The following is a 22629-nucleotide window of genomic DNA, read 5'->3' as shown; positions in this document are numbered from 1 at the left end:
CACTAGCACCTCTTCTGCCCTCTACAAGGAGTTCCCTGAATGGGTCTGTCTCCAGCTTGCTGCAGAATAAATCCAGCAAAAATCAGATTCAAGTCAACACACTGTTGGAAGACAAGAATGACCATTCCTATGCCAAAAGAACCTGAAGACGACATAAAGGTGACAGCAGAGTCCAAAGGATACTGAGTGATGATGTTCATGAGGAGGTAGAACCACATGATGGGCAGGGTCACTCCGATGCCTGGAATTTCATATAACTCTGTAGAGGTTACAAGAGGATATAGCCACATCACTTTTTCACAGCTGAATTTTTCATAGTTTGAACAGGGTAATACAGACTGAACATAATAGGAACAGCAACATTGTCTTCCTTGCAAATAGAATTGGACCACACATCACTTTACTTGCCTTGACTCCAGTCTATGGCAGCCACTAAAGTCATTAAATTGGTTTCTTAAAACAAATAGTCGTTTTAATTTTTAAGGAAATGCTTTACCATTTGCCTGACTAGTACCTCACTTTACAAAGAAACACTGCGAAGCACAGAAAAGTTGAGAATGATAAAATGATACAGACAGCCTTAACTACTCAACACAAGAGGAATGGCGGCTAGTAACTAAATACCGTTTGGAAATATGTTCAATCACACTAGTAATTACAGAATTCCAAAGTAAATAAGACTGTACCATTTTATAGCTACAAAATTAGCAATTCAATATTTATGTATTTATTTTTCAGACAGAGTCTCACTCTGTCACCCAGGCTGGAGTGCAGTAGCGTGATCTCAGCTCACTGCAACCTCTGCCAGGTTCAAGTGATTCTTGTGCCTCAGCCTCCCAAGTAGCTGGGACTACAGGCGCACAACAGCACACCTGGCTAATTTTTGTATTTTTAGTAGAGATAGGGTTTCGCCATGTTGGCCAGGCGGGTCTTGAACTCCTGACTTCAGGTGATTTGCCTGTCTTGGCCTCCCAAGGTGCTGGGATTACAGGCTTGAGCCACTGTGCCTAGCCAATTCAAAATTTATAAATAATATCTTAATCCGGCAAGTTGGTGATGGAACTGGCAGCCACAGGTTGGTGGCAGTATAACTTGGTTTCATTCTTCAAAAAATCAATTTCATAATCCTTATTAAGGGTATGAAACTATTCATACCCATCCTTCAGAATTAATCCTAGTTAATTCCAAGGAAGAAAAAAGTTCTGCACTCATTAAAGTACTACACATAATAAAGAATAACTCTGAATCAAAATCAATCAAATGTCCAATGATGGTGCAATGGCTACATAAACAAAGGTACTTTCATTAGAGGAGGCATTGTACATTTGATAAAAATGAAAATTGTAGAGATTATATAGCCACATAAAACTCAGAAAAAAAGTAAAAAACAAATATAAAATTATATCCACCCAAGGATTACAGCTATGTAAGAATCTCTGTAAATAGACATGGTCTAGAAGAAAACCAATAAAAATAAAATTAGCAGATGTCTAGGTTGATGGAACTGTGAATAACTTTAAATATATTCTTATGTTAGTTTTAGGCCAGGAGTAGTGGCTCACGCCTGTAATCCTAGCACTTTGGGAGGCCAAAGCAGGAGGATCCCTTTGGCCCAGGAGTTCGAGACCAATCTGGGCAATAGGGAGGTCCTGTCTCTCTTAAAAGACAGACACACACACACACACACTCACTCTTATGTTAGCTTTATATAATGACACTTGCACAGTAAATTTGTGGGAAGAAATAAAATATCTAAGATGAAAGAGAATAAAGACATAGAAATCCTCAACGGGTCAGTTTTTTTGTATTACTAAATTGTTTTCAGGTTTTGAATTATACAGCATAATTTAAGAAATTCTGATACAATGATGCTGAGATCTGGTAAGAAAATAAACATCAATTTTCTTTCACCAATAAAATGTCTCATATATATACACACACACACACATAAAGACTAAGTTTTGGAACTTGGTTCTGGATCAGTGGGCAATGCCAATAATCTGGTATTCTATTGTCTTTGATATACTTAGCAAATATTGAAATGAAAAGGAAGCTAACAAAAGTGATTACTTTTTAATAACTTCAGAGATACACTGTATCTCTGAAGGAAAGACAATGATATCACTTATTTTGATGGACATTTAGCTCTCTTGGAAAATTCACGGATCTCAGACACTTAATCTCAAGAAAAGCAAGAGAAGGAAAATGTATCTTTAACTTGGAAATGATTCTGAAGAAGTTGAAGGCAGATTCTGTAAAACATTTTATCATAAATGCCTAGCCCTGTGATTTTTAGAAGCATTCTAACAATTAAATCAATCACATGGAATTTGACATTTTTATTTCAATAGCCCTTTGCTGTGTGGGATTTCTCAGAGATCTTAAAAACTGTTGTGTTAATATGAAGACATGATTATTTGAGTAATTCAGAGCCTTACAAACTTTCTTACACACTACCTTCACATTTTTTGGGGGGTGGGGCAAATGGGAGAGGCAACACTATAAATGCAGAGAATAGTCATAACTTCACGATTCATGCTCAGATAGCAAACAAATGTTTACTGAGCACCTACTGTCATTCCACAAAATGCACTTAAGCATTTGAGGTGTGTGCAACATAAAAGCTTGATTTTAAAAATGTTTATTTGTTCCTTGTGTGTTCACTGTCTATATAATGCTGTTAGTAGATAATCAGATCATATAAGTGATCCCTTTCAAGTTAACTGACAATCTATAGCTAATTTATTAACTGGCCATTTAAAAAAGTGACAGCTAACTTACACTAGAAGCTTAAAACTAATTTTGCTTATTCATCTGCTGCCTATCTCATGTGTAACTAGGAGAAAAACCTTGTCATCATGGAGCTCCCCTCTTGCTCTGCTCCACGGCAGCTTGGGATGGATCTGTGAGCAGCTCTGCCTTTCACGACAGAGAAGGATAAACAGCAGTTGAGAGAGCTGGACGGCAGCCCAACTTCTCAGGGCTCCAGTCTCTGCAGTGTGCTATAAGTATTCATTTGCATTCTCAAAACATCAAACATTTCACATTCAAATGCAAACACACAAATATCAAAGCAAAATAGAAAACTCAAAAATATTCTTTTACTTCATTTGTAAATAATTGAGAAACTCCTCTGAAAGCTTTTGCTGCAGCAATGACTGGAAAGTGGAATGGAGACATTTTCGAAAGGAACACATGATTTGAACAGGATCATGAAAAAGGCCGTGGTCAAGTCAAGAGTAAAACTGAGACTCTGCCTCAGAAACTGTCAGGTAATTCTACTGTCTAACCCCAAACTCACCAGACTTATTGAATAGAACCGCATGGTCATAAATATCAGAAGCCAAGAAGATGAAACCAGGAAGTGGAAGGGCGTGCTGTGGAAAGAAATTGGTCACATAAGTGTAAGTGCAAAAACATTATAGAATAATTAGAGTAGCTTTACAATGATTAAAAGTTGTACAGGTTGTTTGACAGCAATATAAAAAAAAGCAAGTTAGACTTAAATGTATACGGTGCTTCTTGACTACTTCACATTGTATGGCAGGATATCAACTCCCAAATTATGGTTCTTGCCCTTATAGGGTCTGAGGGCCATCACAGACAAAGCAAACAACGGAGCCAGCATCCTTTCCTCAACAACAGGGAATGGAGAAATTTAAACATATAGTCATTCTGCACAAAAGGACTTGCTACATATGCAGACACAATTTAATTCGCTTTGATTGATTGTGTCATCTCATGCAGTGAACTGTGACTCAGAACCCACCAGAGCATCCCATCAAAACCGCTTCAGTCTGTGGGTCTTACAGCCATCTACTAATAATCAACCTCCAACTACACCAGAAGAATGGGAATAGTTCACTTGGAGTAACATTTTACATCAGAAGAATGGGAATAGTTCACTTGGAGTAACATTTTACAACTTAGGAATTTCCATGCTCCCAGGTTCAACAAGTGGCTTACATTATAAAACAAAGCCTCCTTGGAGTGTTTCCCAAATTGTTTGTAGAGGGTCTCTTGGAATATACCCATCCTTGCGGACATCAGAAGAGCAAAAGTCAGTGCCCCAATACCTAAAAAACATCAGGTTACAAGATGTCTGCATTTGTTCATTTCCAGATGTTCTTCTTGAAGAACATTATTGTTTAAAGTCCTGCAAATATTACAAACTAATTGTAGAACATGTACAAAATTGTAAAAAGAAATAAAAATATATTATTACCATCTAGTCCTTTACAGCTTTCTACATCTCCTTATATATTCGTTTATGTAAATTTTTTTACACTAAGACAGGATCAGATTGCATATGGAATTTTATATCTTGCTTTTTTCATGAGCTTTTGCCTGGACTTTTCCTTCAAATCAGTCATTAAAATTTTTTCAAAAGAATGCTTTTAATGACTATGATATGGATATAGCATACTTAGACGTATGAGAATGGTTATTTCCAATTATTTCATTATTAAAATCAATGTACATCCTTGTATACAAATCTTTAAACAAATGTTGATATATTTTAGGATAAACCCTCATAAGTGGAATTACTGAGTCAAAGGCTGTTGGACATTTAAAAAATACAATACTTTTTATAAATAAATATAGTTAAAAATATACATATATATTTTTCCGTAAAAGCTGTGTCCATTTATGCCCAAACTATTTTTATAAAAATAGTTGTCTTACTGTACCCTCAGCAGCAATGAGATAACCATTTATCATCTTGCCGGTATGATAGGCCAACATAAAAAGGTATTGCATTTGGGTTTCAATTTGCATTTATTTGATTACTAGACTAGTGAGGCTGAACCTAAAATTGTTGGGTACTACTATTTCCCCCGTGAACTATATGTTCATATCCTTTGCACATTTTTCTCATTGGGTATTTTTCTAATAGCGCATGAGGATCTTTCTATGTTACAAACAGCAACCTAAAGGGATAAAGTTTCAAAGCCAAGAAGCAAGGAGGACACAGTTCTTTCACTGCTATTTCTCTTCCACTTGGTCAGTCTCAATCTGTTATTGTTATCATTGAAAGCCCCTGGGACGATCTCACCTCCGTATCAAAAAACAGGAGAACAAAGCTCTCCAGGAGCTGCCTATTTAATTCCACAGAGAGATCCTTGTATTTTTAAAAATTCCCCAGGAGATTCTGATGATCAGTCAGGTTTGGGAACACTGCCATATGGAACAGCTAACCTCTGAAGAAAATAAGTCTACAGAAATGAGTCCTTCGGAAATTTAAAGAGTCAATTGCTCTAACGGGCCCTTCTCTTGCAGAAGCTTCAGCTCGGCAGACAGATCGTGAAGAGACGGATGACATTCAAAGAGTGTGATGGGCAAGTAGACACACACTTCTTTCTACACCAGTGGCATCCAAGAAAAACATGGATCCATGTTGTAGAACATATTGCCACGGATGTGGGGGCATTTTCTTTTTTTCCTTTCTTGAACGCTAAGGTTCAGAGAAATATGATCCCAGGTGCCTCTCTTCCATGGCATAATTTGTTTAGCTGAAGCTTCTTGCCAAGAAACATGTCTCTTAGGAGAAAACTCAGCAAACACAACTGCAGAGGCAATTAGCTTTATTATAATTATTGTACTTGCCTAGTAACCACCACACAAATGCCTGGAATCCATCATTCTCACTCAAGCTGGACTGGGAAGTCTAGGAAATAAGAAAATAAACTAGGTACAGAGAGCAGAACTACATGCAAGGCGCCAACATACAAGGGAAATATTTATGTTACCCATTTCCCTCCCCTCTTCTCTTTCAAAATCTTTGTATTACCTAAAATTTTGAATTTTATTAATTGCCTAGTAACTGGGCCCCAATAGCAAGTAGTGAACATAAAATGATTTGTGAGCTTCTTACCACCTGCTTTGCTGACATAAAAGTGCAAATAAATATCCCCACAGACACCAGGGCAATGGAGGTATATTTGAATATACTGTATCTGCAAAAAAAAAAAAAAAAAAAAAAAAAAGAAGAAAAACACCTTAGGAAAGCACAGATATGAATTTCCCAGTGATATTTACAATCAGATGGTGCGTGAAAGTACAAATCACTAAAATATGACAGACAGGATTATTTTCCAGCAGAGTCCACAGAAGTATGCATATGAATGAATCAGGATACTGACTGGTTTCTAACCAACACTTTTCCTTGGTACTGTTTAGTCTGTCTCCAACACTTTGTTGACCAATCGATTATTTCATCAGGAAATAAAAACAGAAATAGACCGGATGTGATGTTGCATTCTGCTCTCAAGAGTCCAAATGAAAGCCTGACCCAGTCCTTACTAGGATCTGTTGCTTTTCCTGTCTTTAGGGGGCCCAAATCTGTGTCCTAAGACACACTATGCAAGTGGAAGAACAGGCTATCAGGTGCAAGTAGCAGGATTCAATACTCAGAACATAATCCAATCATCCATTCTCTGGGGGAGGCTTGTTTTTTTAAATCTCTGAATGACTTAATGTTGTTTTAAAATGTTGGCATAGTTGGATGAGGGGAAGGATATTCAGATTATAGAACTACAGGCAGTAATAACAGTACCATTTCACATTAGCTAGTATCATTAGCACCCTCTCAGATTCTTGGTGATCAAGCAAAAGGCCTCGGGCAAGGATTAAAAGAAATTTAACTAAGAAGATGAACCATCCCAGGTTTTCTACTCAAATACATAGTATTGTTTTGGTCACAGTACTTTGTAAAAGGCCAGCAGAACTAGCTAATAAGCAGAGAAAGGGACCAAAAGGGCCAAGAAGACCATGTTAGAGAGCAGTTGGGGAGGAAGCAGGTATGAGCGGTCGTACGGTAAAAAATAATGAACCGGCCGGGCGCGGTGGCTCAAGCCTGTAATCCCAGCACTTTGGGACGCCGAGACGGGCGGATCACGAGGTCAGGAGATCGAGACCATCCTGGCTAACATGGTGAAACCCCGTCTCCACTAAAAAATACAAAAAAAAACTAGCCGGGCGAGGTGGCGGGCGCCTGTAGTCCCAGCCACTCGGGAGGCTGAGGCAGGAGAATGGCGTAAACCCGGGAGGCGGAGCTTGCAGTGAGCTGAGATCCGGCCACTGCACTCCAGCCCGGGCGACAGAGCCAGACTTCATCTCAAAAAAAAAAAAAAAAAAAAAAATGAACCTCTTCAGTTCGGAAAGATCACGCTGAAGAGGTTTACAACTCAGGCCAAAAAGAATAATAAAGGCATGGGTAAGGTGAATATAGATTTGATCTTCAAATCTTGGAATGAGGAGCACACTATGAACTTGAGGGTCTTCTACCCAAGAGAAAAGGAGATAAGAAGTTAATTCACTCTATTGGAAGGTTAACTTATGGAAATTCCTGCTCTATGGGAAAGAGATACACATAGAAAAGAGTCAAAAGGCTTAGACAGATGCAAGATGACACCGTCAGAACAAGTTCTTAAGGGCAACAGATGCTTGGGAAAGACCCCTAATATTTTGGGGCAATACCAGGAGAACACAACTCCTCTTATAACATGTTCTTTGGTATCCTTGTTACGAGCCAGAATCAAAGGTTGGAAAAGAGCACAGGCCTGTCCCAAGGCGAATTCCACACGATAAGAAGCATAGTGATCACTTCAAATGTAATAAACCTGACCATCATATGTATACATGTTGAAATGCAGAGAACCAAGAAGAAAGAAAGAAAACTACAGTAGTACTTTTCAGGGAATTCATAAGCCTCAGGAGATAAAGGGTCCATGATACGGAGCCTAGTAGGACAGGACAGCTGTTCTTTTTATGACACAGCCCTTAATACTTAAAAACTCTAGGTTCTCACATTCTGAATTGAAAGCTACTTTCCAAGCACGTATAGAGAGCTTGGGGCTGGATATCAAATACATTGAAAAGTTGCCATCACTTACATAGTTTTGGTCTTACCAGTGAACTTTCCCTGAGAAATTTCCCAAACTGTATGTGTTGTCTCTCGCTAACATCCTTCCTGCTTAGGAGTGAGGGGTGAAGCTCAGAGTGAAGGTGAGAGACAAATACTTTGAAAAAGCATCCCAGGTACTTCTGGTACCTCCTGCTCCTATCCCAAAGAGAGCCACTGGTGATGGTCACAAAGAACAGCCCTGAACCTTTCCTTCCATCTTCTTGGCTATTTGGGCCTTTGTTAGGAATTTCCTTTTTAATATGTACAACCATTCCTTAGTTCGCTATGCTGTACTGATAAGCATCTTCTAGGGCAGCAGCATCCCATGGAATTTCTGGGATGTTAGAAATGTTCCACGTCTGGGCTCTCCAACATGGTTGCCACCAGCCACGTGAGTCTACTGAGCACTGAAAATGTGACTAGGAGTTTGAGACCAGCCTGGACAACATGGCGAAACCCAATCTCTACCAAAAATACAAAAAAAATTAGCTGGTCATGGTGGCACACGCCTTTGGTCCCAAATACTTGGGAGGCTGAGGTGGGAGGATCACTTCAACCTGGGAGCTGGAGGCTGCAGTGAGCCGAGATCGCACCACTGTATTCCAACCTGGATGACAGAATGAGACCTCGTCTCCAAAAAAGGAAAAAAGAAAAAAAAAGTGTACATGACTAATGAAACTGAGACACTAAATATTTAATTTTCTTTAATTTTGAAAAATGTAAATGTAAATAGTCACACGTGGTTCATGGTGACCATACTGCACAGTGAATCTCTCTATCATCTTTTTAAGTTGGCTTCGCAGGTTATTATGATACTAAAATTCAACGATGGCAAGAGCTATTCACTTTTACATAGAGACCCCACAGGTGTCGCCTCTTACCTGGTCAGCTGCTTCAGGACATTGCATGATTGGGCCTCACTGGTAAAGAACTAAGAAAAGAGGTAGATGGCCAGAAGCAAACTTATCACTACTTTGGGACAAGGAATCCAGATGACTAGCTTATGGACAGGGGCTCAGGATATCATTTCCATTCACAAAATATAGAAGTATATTGTTTACCTTTTCTTCAAAATGATAATTCCTAGAATCATGTTGGCAATTAGAGAACCCTGCAAAAGGAGACAACAGTAACAGGTTTAGTGCACTAGGAAAAAAACATAATTCGAGATGAATAGGAACATGGGCAAGGGAGAAAAACATGGAATGAAGGAGGCTAGGATGAATAATTAGTAAGATTTAGTTGTTCTTATGATGGCAAAAGTATAAACTATAAAAAGCTATTATGATGGCTGGGCGCGGTGGCTCACGCCTGTAATCCCAGCACTTTGGGAAGCCGAGGTGGGTGGATCACCTGAGGTCAGGAGTTTGAGACCAGCCTGGCCAACATGGTGAAACTCTGTCTCTACTAAAAAATACGAAACTTAGCTGGGCATGGTGGTAGGCGCCTGTAATTCCAGCTACTCAGGAGGCTGAGGCAGGAGAATCGCTTGAACCTGGGAGGTGAGGTTGCAGTGAGCCAAGATGGCGCCATTGCACCTCCAATCTGGGCAACAAGAGCGAAACTCTGTCTCCAAAAATATATACGTGTACATATATTTTTTAAAAAAAACCTTTTAAACATGACAATGAGAATAAAAAGGATCAATTCTCAATATAGTCATTATCAACCCTCCTTATAGGCATGTTTTACATCCCACAAATACTGTATTTTCATATTTGCTTGAAAAAAATTCGCATATATGTGGATCCATGAGGTTCAAACCCATGTTGTTCAAGGGTCACCTGTAATTGGTCAGTGCTGAAGCTAGGGCTAGCAGGAATAAATGATATCATAGACTTATATTTGTCAAAATTTCCATCTACCTAATTTATAAGAGCTTTTAATAAGCTTCTCCCCATTACCTGCACCCTCTACCCCCGACCACTGTTTTTTTTTTTTTTTTCTCAGATGGAGTTTTGCTCTTGTCACCCAGGCTGGAGTGCAATGGTGTGATCTTGGCTCACTGCAACCTCTGCCTCCCGGGTTCAAGTGATTCTCTTGCGTCAGCCTCCCAAGTAGCTGGGATTACAGGCATGTGCCACCACTTCCAGCTAATTTTGTATTTTTAGTAGAGACGAGGTTTCTCCATGTTGGTCAGGCTGGTCTTGAACTCGCAACCTCAGGTGATCCACCCACCTCGGCCTCCCAAAGTGCTGGGATTACAGGCGTGAACCACCGCGTCCAGCCCCTGACAAGTTTTAATGGGAAAAGTCATGCAAGGATCTCTCTGCTCTCTAAAAAGGCGACAATCAATCAACAGGTGTTTATTGAAAGTCTACTATGTTTTCAATGCTTTGAAGGTCACCTTAATTATTATAATTGCTGGCTGGGCGCGGTGGCTCAATAATGCTTTGGAAACGGATCACGAGGTCAGGAGATCGAGACCCGGTGAAACCCCGTCTCTACTAAAAAATACAAAAAACCGGGGAACAGTACAATCTCACAAAAATCTCAGAGGCCACATGAGGAAATGCACTCCAGCCTGGGCGACAGAGCAAGACTCCGTCTCCAAAAAAAAAAAAAAAAAAAAAAAAAAAAAAAAAAAAAAAAAAAAAAATTATTATAGTTGCTTTGGAAATCCGGGAACACAATTATCTCAGACCCATGGAAATGTTATTTTTGCCTGGAGTGCTTTGGGAGAAACCCTACCTTCATCAAGAATTTCCCTTTATTATCTCAAGTCTCTGCTTTAAAAAAATAAAATAAGAAAAGACAAGTATCTCTTTCATGTTCTGGAAGTAAATGTACTTTTATGAAAGAAAGAAGTAAGTGATAAGAAATACATTAAATAACATAGCATGTTTGAATATAAAATCAAAGAGATGAGGGAAAATGAAGGCAAAATCTGTTTCCTAGGGAAAATTTAATTTTCTTTTTATTAATCACTCATTAGACCTCAGATGAATAAAAGTAAACCATCCACTTTGAGATTTCTCTTTTTGCCTTACTTTTCAGATGAAAGCCATTTTTGCTCATGCATTCACAAACCTATTCTTCTACTCAAGACCACTTACTACAAGACCCTTCTAGTTCTGCCATATATTCAATCGACCTACTTAACTACACTTTTCAGATGAACATACACACAGGATCCGGCAGCACTTACGATCTAAATATCATATGCAGGGGCATGGCAATGTTGAGATTCAGGGCATAGTTGTTCACCACGCTCACGGTGAAGAACATGGTCACCATTATGGCATAGTACCTGAAATGCAGACAGAACAGCTCATCAAACAGAATCTAGGATTTCAAGAAAATCAAGTATAGGAAATACATATTTTTGGCTAAAAAGGCATTTTGCATATTTCCTCTGCATTACAAAATTACATCGCTATTATCATGCAATGTCAACTACTAAGTAAGTATCAAAATGCTTCACAAAGCCAGACTAACATGGGAAAGTCTGAGTTATAAAATACATTTAAAGAAACACTATTTAATATTTTTCAAGTATACATAGCAACTTAAAATGATTGCACTGGTTCTTTGTAAATAATTTTCATATACCTCTGAAGAACTTGCAAATGGCTGTTTCTCTCAAATACTTCCTCTATACACTTGTTTGTACTGTTAATTTTCGCTGTTTCTAAAGAAAGTATTTGCTAAGTTAAGGATTATTTTCAGCCTAGCAGCTGCTAAATTCTCCCGCATTCTGAACTAGTGGCCTCCAAATTAATGAGGACATGGTTTGACTTGTACAGATTTTTATTTAAAATCAGGGTCTCTGTTTTTTGAAAGTTTATAGGTCTTAAAATAATAACAGAAACAAAAAAAAAAAAAAAATCCAGTAGCCCTAATAACTTAAAGGGATAAATACAAATGAATAATTATGAACAGATGAATAAACAAATAATTTTACATTTGTATGTCATCACTGTGATCCAGAAAATACATAAGATGCCTTCTACATATATTGGGCTAAACCATATAAAATTGCCGTTTTTATAGGTCAACAAGTTGAATGCCAGAAATTTCATATGACTCAACTTACCATATTCAGTAAGAGAAAAAACAGTATTTAAAATAAATGGCTAAAGAATGCAGGGCAAAGGCAAATATGTGGTTCCATATTCTTCAGGAAATGTTGATCTTTGAGATTCCCAACCATTTTCCACCTTTGCACAGCTGAAGGATATGACGGCAGTGAGTCCTAAGCGATCTTCCCTGAAAGAACCCATTCTGCGTTGCTAGTTAGGTGTGGAGCCATACACCACAACAGGCCAGTCAAGCCAAGGCTAAACTAATATAGTCTGGAGAGTCTGAGGAACTTGACAATGAACACACATGCAAAATTACCAGCAACAGCTTCTTCACAGCTTCTAAACAACATACTATCTGCAACTTTATCAGGTTTCTTGCCAAATTTTCTTAGTTCTATCTTGAAGACGTGCCATTTACAGAGAGTTTGTCAAGGTCTTTTAGGACAATTAATTTATTCCACATTGCTTGCCCAGAAATTGTTGATGGGGATGAATGACATGAGCAAAATTTTGATTATGGCTCCACCTACAGAAAATAAAATGGCCACCACACATAGGACATGCATGGGAATATGGTTATGAGGGCAAGATCACAGAGACCCTCAAAGGGCAGGCTGGGGAGTCTGGATGTCATTCAGAACATCATGGTAACCACAGAGTGAGGCCACGTGATAAAATGATATTAAGTGAAATGGACGGATGACGAGGTGGGAGGCAGGGAAGTCAGTCAGCTAGGATGCTATTATAAAAGATACGGTGACAGGGCATACTTCCTGATCTATGCTAGTGGTAGAGAGAATGGGGAGAGACAGTGGGAAGAGGCGGGAAAGGGCCAGAGGAGCCAAGAAATGCTGGGGCTTTTACTGCAATGTAAATGCCGGTCTTTAGGGGCAGAAAGTTTTATGCAGATACTAAAGCCAATGAAAAACAAAAAGTATCTGGAATATTTAGCATCGCATTGGGAACTTTAAAAGTATAATATTAACAAAATTCAGCCAGATTTTCTATAGCAGGCTACGTAGGAATGCTGCAAAAGAAAACCAACAAAGACGGGCCTTCGCCTTCGTACTTGGATATATTCATACCAGAATGTCGCTCTAAAAGGGAGTAAGTGATACCATCCTACTAAATTCTCACAATTGGATGGATTACACTTTTATCTCGAGTCACTCTCAGCAAGAAAGGTGAGTTTTCAATACATTGTTTATCGTAAGAACTGCCCTGTTTTCTATTTGGCCCCATTAGTACAATTAGGCAAATTTGGACTAATGGACTACAGGTCTGGCATCAACAAATTTTGACTTTGCTTGCCATTCATTTTCTTTTAATTGGGGTGAAATTCTTGTAACATAAAATTAACTATTTTAAACTGAACAATTCAGTGGCACTTAGTACATTCACAAAGTTATGCAACTACTACCTCTATTTATTTCCAAAAGCCATTCGTTTTTAAAGAGAAACAAGGATACTCCTCTTTTAGAATGTTTGATAACTTTACCAACACAGAAGACAGCATAAAATTTGTGGTCACACTAGGCCTTCTGAGTAATCTCATACTAAATAAGAACACACACACATACACACTCTTGTCTCCATCATGGTTATTTTAAATCTTGTGGCAGAAATTTTAGTTTGGAAGTAGGCACCCTGGATTTTCACAACGTATTAAATTCAGAAAATGACTTAGTATTCTACTGATATCTCTGAAATAAATCTTACAAAAGAATGTCTCATACTCCTTTTATACAGGTACCACCTCTTTACTTTCTTAAAAAATCCAAAAGCTAAAAGAGACTCTAATGTACCATACCTTATTGGGATAGCTGGTGGCTTCCTTCCCAAATCAGCTTCAAAGAGGAAGCCTTCCACAGCAATAAATAAAAATTGTGCAAATGTCACAATGTTCCCACATCCTGGATGCTTCCTGTATAGTGAATAACAAAAGAGGAGGGGAAAGGCACAAAAATTGAGATAACACTAAAATGCATTCTAATTAGAGGGCCAGAATAACAGGGTGGAGGGATTTCAATTACCCACTGTCCTTTATCTCAATGTTCATAGCCTTTGGATCACATATATTTAGCATTGATCTCACAGAGAAGAATGTCAAGCTTTCTTATTTTACTCTTCCTTGCGTGTACCAGGCCATGAGGGAGAATTACTGTGACACACTTGTTTCCAGAACTATGATACAGCTTTCCTAGTAAGCTGTAGGAAATTGGTCATAAGTTCTTATTGGGATCTTTGCTTCACCAAAAAGGTCTTTAATCAGGATCCTAGTCAGCTTAGGCAGCAAAGCCCAGAGACAGAAATATGCTCAGGTCTCCTGGAATGTTTATATATCCCTCCTGACCAGGAATCACCAAGACTGCTGTCAAATGAAAAATGAACCCAATGTTGATGATAGGGACATTACTTTAATGGTAATGGTGCCCAGCAACGGGGCAAAACTTGGTTCTTGGGATGGGGGGAATCTTATTCTTTTTATAATAATAAAATACAAATATACATACAGTACCTGAACCAGTACACCTGGGGGAGGGATTAAGAAAACAACGTCTAAAAAGTATTCTGGAAGAGGCATAATGAACAAAAGACTGAAAAACACTGCCGTAGTCTACTATTCTCCACAACACTTAACCCAGTGTTTTGAATATATTAGGCACTCAAAAAATGCTTGTGGAATTCAATAGATTCTCTTTAGCGGTCTATGATATAGTTGGGGAAGATACCCCACGTTCAGCAGTGATTGTTAGGAACAAATTTACAAAGTTAAAAACTTTCTCCTGACATTCATCTTGAGGCACTCTGAAAACCAGTCATTTAAAATGTTCAGGTTTTCTTGAGCTTGTCTTCCATTCAGCTCTGCTCAATCACTGGAAGAAGAACAAAGTGAGCAGTTATCTTTGCTCTCCTGAAGCTTCCAGATTTCCTATAATCCCAATATTCACCCGCCTTTGTATTCTGCGTTTTCATCTTGACCGAAGGCATTTACCTGAAGCTGATGAAGGCAGAGATGTAATTGTATTATTACATATTAATATAATGCTACTTATCAGAAATGACTCCATTCTCCATTGGTGGTGTTAGTATTATATATAAAGCAATGCCAAGATAGACAAGTCCTTAAATATACCCATCAGGCACAAAAATAAGACAGCCCAGGCAGGAGCCATTCCTACAGAGCGAGGCTTACTAACTGAAGCAGAACTGTTGCTACTCTTTAAGTTCTGCTGCCTATGAAGGTTTCCTTGAAAACTGCTACCTATTCAATTCAACAAGTTCTCTTTTAGCACTTCTTATGTTCAAAGGACAAGGCTAAATGCAGGAATCCATAAATAATCATGTAAGACATTTACCTCATTCAAGGAGCTAATTAAAACCACTAGCCTAAATATGAGCAACAGAAAGAACTTTAACTCTAGACGGTTGCTAGCACGGTGCTTTGGAATGCGGGCCAGCCTACTCTGCTCTTTAAAAACCTGTTTCCCAAATGGTCAGCACGGTGGCTCACACCTGTAATCCCAGCACTTTGGGAGGCTAACGCAGGTGGATCACCTGAGATCAGGAGTTTGAGACTAGCGTGGCCAACGTGGTGAAACCCTGTCTCTACTAAAAATACAAAACATTAGCTGGGTGTGGTGGTGTATGCCTATAATTCCAGCTACTCGGGAGGCTGAGGCAGGAGAATCACTTGAACCTGGAATGTGGAGGTTGCAGTGAGCTGAGATCGCGCCACTGCCCTCCAGCCTGAGTGACAAAGCGAGACTCTTGTCTCAAAAACAAACAACAAAAAAACAACCTATTTACCCAAAGAGGCTCACTCTCCCACTTCTAATTTGATTAGTCTGGGGTAGGACCCTGGAATCTGACCTTTTAAAAGCTTTCCACTTTATTGTCATGTGCAGCCAGGTTGGAGAAATAGCAGTTGAGGTGCAGGGAAAGGGTTGAGAGTGTGTGTGAGTGCATGTATCGCTGTGTTTGTGAATGCACAGGTAGTTCTCAGGTGCTGACACAAGGTTGGGAACCACCATGCTCCACTGTGCTTAAAAGTACACACTGACATGCGAGATGATGCTCTGTCACTTGCTGTGTGACAGAAGTGAATATCTAAGTCTGGTGTTTTTATCTTTAAAATGGAAACCATATAAGTGCCTATCTCTTTGATTTATTGTAGAGTAAATGAGTCATCCCTGAAAAGCACTTAACACAGTGCCTGCCACAGAGTGAAAAAGGCAAGTATGATGACCAGTATTCAGGATCTTGCATACTGAAAGGTCTTCAGTCTTTAAAAGGTCCTCCCCCTTTTAAAGACATTCCAGTTGACTAAGTTTTCTCATCTCTAAAATGAAACTGACTTCACTGTTGTAGTGAGTATTCAATGAGAAAATACATATAAGCGCCAAGCACAAGACTTAATCCAAAAGAGGCTTAAAAGTTTCCTTCTATGTTCTCTTTAACAAGCTTAGGCCAAGTCAGCTAAAGAACAATGATCAAGACCCAATTATGTGTACAGTTAGGTGGCAGCTACCAGGGAGCCCCCAGCTTGAAGGGGACTGGATCCCTGCCCAAGAAGATGACAATATGAGGGAGCCAGACATGAAGGAGGAGGCCGTCAGAAGCCAGTGCCTTAGCAGGGATGGTGAGGGGACAGACCATGTCCCTTTACCTTTCTGCTCTCACTTTCGGATCAGTGACCCACCTTCGCTCAAGCAAGAGAATGAATGGGAGTGTTCCAATGTGATCTAGAATCTTATAATTTCTACGAGAGATAAAAAGAGATTTAAAAAACGATTCACTTTACATGTGTATTCTCTATAGGATTTTTTAAAAGGACATCCTAGTACTTTTTATTTTATGGAGGTGGGTATTGATATGCCCATTTCATTCCATTGCTAAAGACGCTGAGGGTCCCATTGCACTGCGTTAGGTAAGTCTCCCAGGGGTCAGTGGCAAAGAAATGGCATTTGCCGTTACCCTTAGCATTATGATTATTACAATTCAGTGGGGTTTGGTATGGGTTTTTAGTTGTGCAATAATTGCCACTAATGTTAGGACACTCCCAAGAGATATTCTACTCCCATTTTGAGTCACTTTCCATTTCTTGCTTTTCCCAGTCCAGCAACAACCCTCATTTACTTTTTGTTTCTATTTCTATAGAATTTACAAATCTCCCTAATGTGCTCAAATAATTTTTGAAAACTCAACTTATGAAGCCTTTTCGAAACACACTGTTGTATAGCTACCAATGGAATTATTTATTTTAACTTGAATAATTCATTTTAAAACTTCAGAGTAAAAACTTGGATCCCTTAATCTTGTTTTCTTGAGCTCGATTCCTCAGGAATTGTAATCACTAACTGCAAACAGTTTCTCTTACTTTGAATTCTCTTGGCAAAAATTCAAATTTTTATTTAAAAAAGGATGCAACTTTGAAGAGAATGAATTGGGCAGATAGTTTATGCCTTTTGCATTTCTTTTGCTGAATTTAGGAAACGATTTAATTCAAGATCAGGCACTTGAATGAAAAATAAAATGGGAAAAAAAAAGTTTCAGATTGTTTTCCTGATGTAAGGCATGTAATATCTTGCCTAGTTAGCTGGTGTGTGTATATCTTGTTTCCAAGGTAGAATGTAAGCTCCCTAAGGAGGAATATCAAGGCACTCGTCCCTTACTACCTATCTGCTCTGTCCACTGCATTGTGTTTTAATATTGGTCCCAATTGTAGGTATAAAAATCAGAAAGAAAAGCCTAAATTTGTTTTCCAATTTGGGGAAAATGGTTAAAAATGTCCTCTTCTTCCTGCAAGTCACTTAGCATTTATATTTAGTATTATACTTGCTACTTATTAGGGCACCTAATGGCTCCAAGCCAGCCAATATAAAAAGCACAGTTCCTACGCTATAAAAATTTATGGGCCTTCTTCCACTGTGATGTCCCAAGATAAAGTCACAAATTCCGAGGCCATATCTAGAAAGAAACTTAAGGCCATCTGGTTCAACTAGCTCTTATTTTATTGATCTGTAACACGAGAAGTAGAGACTTGTCTAAGCAAATTAGGAAAGGGCTCTATTCAGTCTGGTGCACCATTGATTATTTCAATAAATGCACCTCCTCACCACTTTATGAAAAACCATTGTTTTATGCAAAAAATGCAGATTTACCAAACAAAATAAGAAGTGATGATTTATTTACAAATTATTCAAAATATTTTAAATAGAAGCTCCTATAATGCATGAAAATATTTTGTAAAATCAGATTTGTTCAGGACTTTGCAGGACCATCTCATAAAGGAAATATATCTGTATTGAAACCAAGTTGTTGGAAAGAATGGGAAGCCCTACAAGTGTGCTTTAGGCTTTACACGCACATCTCACTTCATCCTTCAAAACTCTGTGAAGCTGGAAGAACCATCATCACCATTACCTCCTTTTACAGTTGGGTCAGACTCAGGGAGATCAAGTAATTCAGTCAGGGGCTCACAAAGTAGTAAAGAGGGGATTTAGTTGCTTGCATATTCTCATGTCATATAGCCTTTGGCAAGATTTAATTTAATGGCATATTCAACACAAATATTACCATTATTCCCTGACTTTCATTTCCATGGCTGGCCTGATGAAATCACTTCTTGATATTTTCTTTTTTTATTTTTTGAGACGTAGTCTCGCATTGTTGCCCAGGCTGGAGTGCAATGGTGCTATCTCGGCTCACTGCAACCTCTGCCTCCCAGGTTCTAAGGATTCTCCTGCCTCAGCCTCCTGAGTAGCTGGGATTACAGGTGTCCGCCACCATGCCCAGCTAATTTTTATATTTTTAGTAGACACGGGGTCTCACCATGTTGTCCAGGCTGGTCTTGAACCCCTGACCTCGTGATCCACCCACTTTGGCCTCCCAAAGTGCTAGGATTACAGGTGTGAGCCACTGTGCCTGGCCGACTTTTTTATATTTTCACATCAACTGCTACCAAAGTGGCCTTCCTTTAAAAGTGTATCAGACTTACAGTTGGATACAATTTTTTTTTGTCATTTTTATATCCCTCACCACCCTCACCCAAGTCAAATAAAAGACCCTCACCTAAGTCAAATAAGAGACCTTTATCAACACTTTCTGTATAACAAAATTTCAAGCTCCATAACAGCAAAACTTAACCCCATACAGACTTTACCTTAAATAAACTGGTTGCTTCGGGATGACTTAATCAATGATATCCAATAAAATAAACTTCTAGTAGGCACCACATGAAGAACTGGATAACCAAAATCTATGGGCTGCTCAAGTTCAAAACTGGCAGGGAGGTTGAAAAAGGTATTGGACTAGGAGCTTAGATATCTTGGCTCCCATTTCTGGCTCTGCCATTTACAAGCAGTGAAAGGTCACCTAACTTCTTTGGACCATTTCCACTTCAGTAAAACAGTTTATAATTCTTGACCTATCTTCTGCACAGGATTGTTCGGATGATCAACAGAGATACAAGCTGAGTATCTCTCATCTGAAAATCTGAACTCTGAAATGCTCTAAAAAATCTGAAACTTTTTGGGCACTGATATGATATTACAAGTGAAAAATTCCACACCTGACACCTTTGCTTTCTGATAGGTCAGTGTATACAAACTTTAATTCATGTACAAATTATTAAAAATATTGTATACAATTACCTTCAAGCTAAGGTTATGTGTATAAGGTGTATAAGAAACACAGACGAATTTGTGTTTAGATTTGGGTACCATCCCTAAAATATCTCATTATGTATATGCAAATATTCCCAAATCAAAAAAAAAAAAAATACGAAATACAAAACACCCGTTCCCAAACATTTTAAATGAAGGATACTCAACTTGTAATGTATAGATTCAGAAACACGAGCTGGAAAACACTATAAGTATTGTTTTACTGCCAGGAAAAGGAGGCCCAGAGAGGCTAAGTGACTTGAAGGGCTACACAGCCAGTGGATGACGGAGCCAAGAGTGAAATTTCACAACACAGCTTTTTAGTCCTAGAGCCTTTTCCACACCACCTGTTGTCTCTTCTGTAATAGCTTCTATCCACTGAACTTTGCACATTCAAAGCGACCTCAAAGAGCCCTCTCGGGTCACTTGAACCAATCTTCTACATAATTTTTTTTTTTCTTTTTGCAAGCCACCTCAAAGAGCACTCTCGGGTCACGTGGACTGATCTTCTACATAAAAATCTGTTCTACCGCATCATTTATGTATGCACTCATAACCATCTCCAAGGCCAATAAAGCAAATGCTTTGCAGGACGCCGTAATAAAAGTAAAACTTTCTTTGCAGCATGTACAAAGACTCTGTACGTCAAAAACCTCTGCTCAAGTCCAGCCTGTGCCATTTAACAGGATCGAAAAAAGAGCTGGAGTGGATGGGAAGGAAGAGAGAGAGTGGTTTGGTGAAGGAACCTTGGTTTTGACACTAGCTCTCCGCCGACCTTGGACCGGTTATGTGAAAAACTCTTCAGGCTTCAATCAATCCCCCCCGAATGTGGAAAAGGGGTGACAACAGCAACACCTTGAGTGTTCCCCCCGCAGGAATGCTTTGAAACTGTTAGGCGGGACTGCGGCCGGTGCGCAGTTTTGGGAAGCAGCGCACTCAGCGGGGTCCCAGGCTGCCCAGACAGGACGGATTGTTGGGGGGCTCAGGCCGTCCTGCCCCGGGCTCCGTGGGCGGCGGGGTGGGGCCAGGGCGTGGGCGCGTCCCGGGGGGACCTCTCCTCCGGCTTCCTCCGCCCCGCCCCGGGAGACCGGGTGCGGCCCGAGCGGGTCACTCACCGGGCCAGGAGCTCTAGGAAGATCACGTTACTGCAGCAGCCTGCGAACACCAGGCCCACCGCCAAGGCCGGGCGCATGGCCGGTGCAGGGTTCGGGGAGCGAGCGCACAGAGTAAGCGCCCGCTTATACCGCTACCCCAGGAAGCCGGCCTCCTGCCTCGCCGCAGCGCAGCACATCGCACGGTCCTGGAGAGCCGCTCTCACCGGGAGCGCCGGGTCTCCCCTTCCCCCGCGGTCAACACCGACGCTGCCACCAAGGATCTGTAGTTCGCAGTCAGCCTCGGTCCCATTCATCCGAGGGGGCGTCCGAGCCCCAGCCAGACTACATGTCCCAGGATGCCGTGCACCTTTACGTCAGGCTGCGCCGTTCCCGCTTCCGCCAGGCAGCTCAGCCAGAGAAGACGGGGGACGAGGTGCCCGGCATCCCTCGCGCGGTAGGCGGCCGCGGGGCTTGCTGGGAAATGAAGTCCCAAAGGTGACTGTTTATTGCGAGAACGCCCAGAGCGCAGAAAGTAACTCGGCCGCCAGGGTCACAACAAACTTGCTGGCAGCGGCGGCACTAGAACTACAGAGATGTGACTGCTTGTTATAGATACCTTATAGCATCTGAAACAACTCTGCTTCTTGAACTAAGTGGAAGTAGAAATTCATCTGAACTTACCTCTCTACCTCTAGTAAAGAATAGTGGGACTCAGAGGTTCTGAGGTTGAATCTTGGCTCATCAGCGCTGCTGTCTCAGGCTACTTCTCTGAGCCTCAGTCTCACCTTTGGTAAAGAGAGGATCGAGAATGCCTATCTCACCTGGAGGTTGTGAGAATTAAAATATATGATCTCTGAAAAGCCTAACATACTAAGTGTATTGCTTTTATATTATCATTCTTAATGAGGCACCCAGGGCACTAATTGACTCTGTTAGCAACTCTATTAGCAACTCTATGGTGAGGACTCTTTCTTTTCTTCGCTTTCTCTCTCTAAGAACCAACCTTCCTTCCTAGCTTCCTTCCTTCCTTCCTTCCTTCCTTCCTTCCTTCCTTCCTTCCTTCCCTTCCTTCCTTTTTTTTTTAATTTTAATTTTTTTCACCCGAGACACAGTGGCCCCAGAACATGTACCCCAGGACTTTCTTTCATTCATTGTTGTAATGTGCCAGCACTGTTCAGACTCAAGACGGGTGCTCATTAAATACTGAATTTCACAGGTAGTAGGCATTCTATTCATGTTAGTTCTTCCTACTCACCTTTTTAAGGCAGCAGTTCTCAAATTCTAGAATGCATTAGAATTAGAACGTGGAGTGCTTGTTAAAAATACAGGTTTCTAGAGCCCATACACAAGGATTTTGACTTGGTAGGTCTAAAGTGAGACCCAGTAATCTGCACTTGATAACGAGTACCTCAGATGATTCCAGTGTGATCTCCCAGCCACGGGGGAAAAAAGCATTCCAAACTATATTGCAGATCTCGAGAAAGACTTCAGAGGGTTCATGTCTCACAGGAAATAGCAAAAACAATATAAGATTCCAAAATTCTACCTAGCTTTGTACCGTGTACTTTGCTATTGCTGTTGGATTCTATTCAATGGAAATATTTGGTGTGGTAAAACACTAAGCAGTAATGCTAACCTTTTATAGTAGACACTGGGAAGCAAAAAGGAAGTGTAAACATGTTTCCATCAAAAACTAGTCTTGCTGGGTAGATGAAGTGTGCATACCTATTTTACAAATAAAGAGCAGTGGGGCACTAGCTTATGTACATAATATGTGCTTAACAAGCACTTGTTGATTGAGTAAATAAGAGTCAAGTCGAATGGCTCAGATTGAGTGCTATGAGAATACCCCTGTAAGAAGAAGGAAGTGTGCCTTCTTTTCACCATTAAGATCTGATTGCTGATACAGGCATTTTTGCTGGTAGAAGTGCCTGGAC

General features: G+C 40.1%; 1 protein-coding gene and 1 long non-coding RNA gene across 2 annotated transcripts in view; one reads left to right on the top strand and one right to left on the bottom strand.

The window, feature by feature from the left end:
• The window catches only part of SLC35B4 (solute carrier family 35 member B4), a 27923-nt gene extending 6903 nt beyond the window's left edge, over positions 1 to 21020 (bottom strand). Inside the window, exons 1-9 of the mRNA XM_050782445.1 lie at positions 20714 to 21020; positions 13742 to 13855; positions 11055 to 11156; positions 8968 to 9018; positions 5876 to 5957; positions 5608 to 5668; positions 3967 to 4076; positions 3302 to 3377; positions 184 to 259 (exon numbers count right to left, since the gene is read on the bottom strand). Of these exons, the coding sequence (XP_050638402.1) occupies positions 184 to 259; positions 3302 to 3377; positions 3967 to 4076; positions 5608 to 5668; positions 5876 to 5957; positions 8968 to 9018; positions 11055 to 11156; positions 13742 to 13855; positions 20714 to 20790 (749 nt within the window). The 5' untranslated portion in view covers positions 20791 to 21020. The remainder of the gene's footprint in view (positions 1 to 183; positions 260 to 3301; positions 3378 to 3966; positions 4077 to 5607; positions 5669 to 5875; positions 5958 to 8967; positions 9019 to 11054; positions 11157 to 13741; positions 13856 to 20713) is intronic.
• LOC126949715 (uncharacterized) overlaps positions 20993 to 22629 on the top strand; it is a 26250-nt gene continuing 24613 nt past the window's right edge. Inside the window, exon 1 of the long non-coding RNA XR_007723896.1 lies at positions 20993 to 21386. This is a non-coding gene — a long non-coding RNA (uncharacterized LOC126949715). The remainder of the gene's footprint in view (positions 21387 to 22629) is intronic.

Source organism: Macaca thibetana, chromosome 3 (genome assembly GCF_024542745.1).
Source record: "Macaca thibetana thibetana isolate TM-01 chromosome 3, ASM2454274v1, whole genome shotgun sequence".
Lineage (NCBI taxonomy): Eukaryota > Metazoa > Chordata > Mammalia > Primates > Cercopithecidae > Macaca > Macaca thibetana.
Note: the sequence above shows the minus strand (reverse complement) of the source record. Positions and strands in the feature narration are given on the sequence as shown.